This window comes from Tamandua tetradactyla, chromosome 11, assembly GCF_023851605.1.
Source record: "Tamandua tetradactyla isolate mTamTet1 chromosome 11, mTamTet1.pri, whole genome shotgun sequence".
Classification (NCBI taxonomy): domain Eukaryota; kingdom Metazoa; phylum Chordata; class Mammalia; order Pilosa; family Myrmecophagidae; genus Tamandua; species Tamandua tetradactyla.
This window is the reverse complement of record NC_135337.1, coordinates 93,505,643-93,507,591: the sequence shown is the minus strand read 5'-3', so window position 1 is coordinate 93,507,591 and position 1,949 is coordinate 93,505,643. Positions and strand designations below refer to the sequence as shown.

Sequence of the window (1,949 nt, the reverse complement as noted above, 5' to 3'; positions counted from 1 at the left end):
CATGGGAGTAAGAATTTTTTTTTTTTTGCATGGGCAGGCACCAGGAACTGAACCCGTCTCTGGCATTGTGGGCGAGAACTCTGCCTGCTGAGCCACTGTGACCTGCCCAAGAATATGATTTTAGATATATTTAAAACAAAGTACTAGAAAATATAGAGCACATGTAAAAGTAATTTATTTCATGTCTATAAATTAAGGAAGAAATATTTAGAGACATTAAAATCAGGATTTCTGGATGCAATCCTGCTCTAATTACTCATGGGCTCCTGCCCTGCCACAAGACAGGTGTATCTGTCATTCATTAAAATTGACAATACCAAAAAGATTTCTCAAGGCTCCCTTTATGTCCTTGTTCCTCAGACTGTAGATAAAAGGATTCAGCATGGGTGTGACAACAGTGTACATCACTGAAGCTATTGCATTAGCCCTGGATGTTTGGGTAGCAGCAGAACTGAGGTAGACCCCAAGACCTGTACCATAGAACAAAGAAACAACTAAGAGGTGAGACCCACATGTGGAAAATACCTTATACTTCCCACTTGCTGAAGAAATTCTCAGTGTGGAGGATACAATCTGAGAATAAGAAAAAGAGATGCCAATGAGAGCAATAATGCCCATCAACCCAGTGGCAATATACATCTCTATGGTGTTAAGGAGTGTTCCAGAACAGGCAAGTTGTATAACCTGGTAGACTTCACAGAAGAAGTGGGGAATCTCCAATTCAGTACAGAAAGACAATCGCAATACCAGTAAACTACGAAGTAAAGAGTCCAGTACACCCATGATCCAGGATGCCAGTACCAGCAAGCCGCACAACCGTGGGTTCATGATTATAATGTAGTGTAGGGGGTGGCAGATGGCCACAAAACGGTCATAGGCCATTATAGAGAGCAGAAAAATGTCCAACTCTGCAAAAAGTATGAAGAAATACATTTGTGTGAGGCAGCCTTCATAGGTGATTGTCTTGTCCTGGGTATAGAGGTTCACCAGCATCTTTGGGATGGTGGTAGAAGTGAAACAGATGTCAGAAAAAGACAAATTAGCAAGAAAGAAGTACATGGGAGTGTGGAGGTGACGGGCAGAGGTTGTGACCAGGATGATGAGCAGATTACCAGTGAAGGTGACCAGGTATATTGACAGAAACAGTCCAAAGAGGAAGGGGTGCAGCTCTGTCTTGTCTGAGAGTCCAAGGAGGAAAAATTCTGAAACATGAGTTTGGTTTCCTGATTCCATGTAGCTGGTGTGGCAGTCAGGAAATATACAAGTATTATATTTTAAAATGAGCATCATAATCCAACAGTACGATTATTTATTATATTTTTCACATTACATAAACCAATCTATATATATAATATGTTACAAATAACATTAATAAAGTCTTGTGTTTTGTCAATGGATAATGTTCAATACAACTGAACAAATTCAGATGATTTAAAAAGCTGCCATTCTCTTTCTGACCCACAACAGTTAGCAAACTGGTTTCTAACCATAACCTACTCCTAAAAGTCAACATTTCTTACCCAATTTCTCTGAGATAGAATCACCTATATTATCGTAACTTAAATATGGTCTATGAACCACCACCATCAGCATCATTTTGAAGCTTGTTAGAATATAGAATTCTGGGCCATACTGAAACAGTATCTCTATTTCCCAAGTTGCAAAGTGGTTAATACACAGATTATGGTTTAAGAGGCAAACATCAGTGGACACCTTCAGTGATAGGAAGCCCCCTTATTTCTCTTTTACATTCTATTTAACTACAATTAAGGGTGATGCCACCATGACCTTAAATTTTCCTCCTTGTGATTTTCATCAGCTGCACTTAATTATGATCTCTGGACTTGAATAGGTGACTTTTGGATAATTAACCAGAGTATGCCTTCTGGCTCTAATAACTGGTCTCCACTGCCTCAGCAGTATGATGAGCTTTTGCAGCCACAAATATA

General features: G+C 39.4%; 1 protein-coding gene across 1 annotated transcript; it reads right to left on the bottom strand.

Moving 5' to 3' along the window:
* Positions 1-294: 294 nt before the first annotated feature.
* Positions 295-1,233, bottom strand: LOC143649264 (olfactory receptor 7A10-like). The gene has a single exon (XM_077119419.1). The coding sequence runs from the start codon at positions 1,231-1,233 to the stop codon at positions 295-297; it is 939 nt and encodes a 312-aa protein (XP_076975534.1).
* Positions 1,234-1,949: the final 716 nt, after the last annotated feature.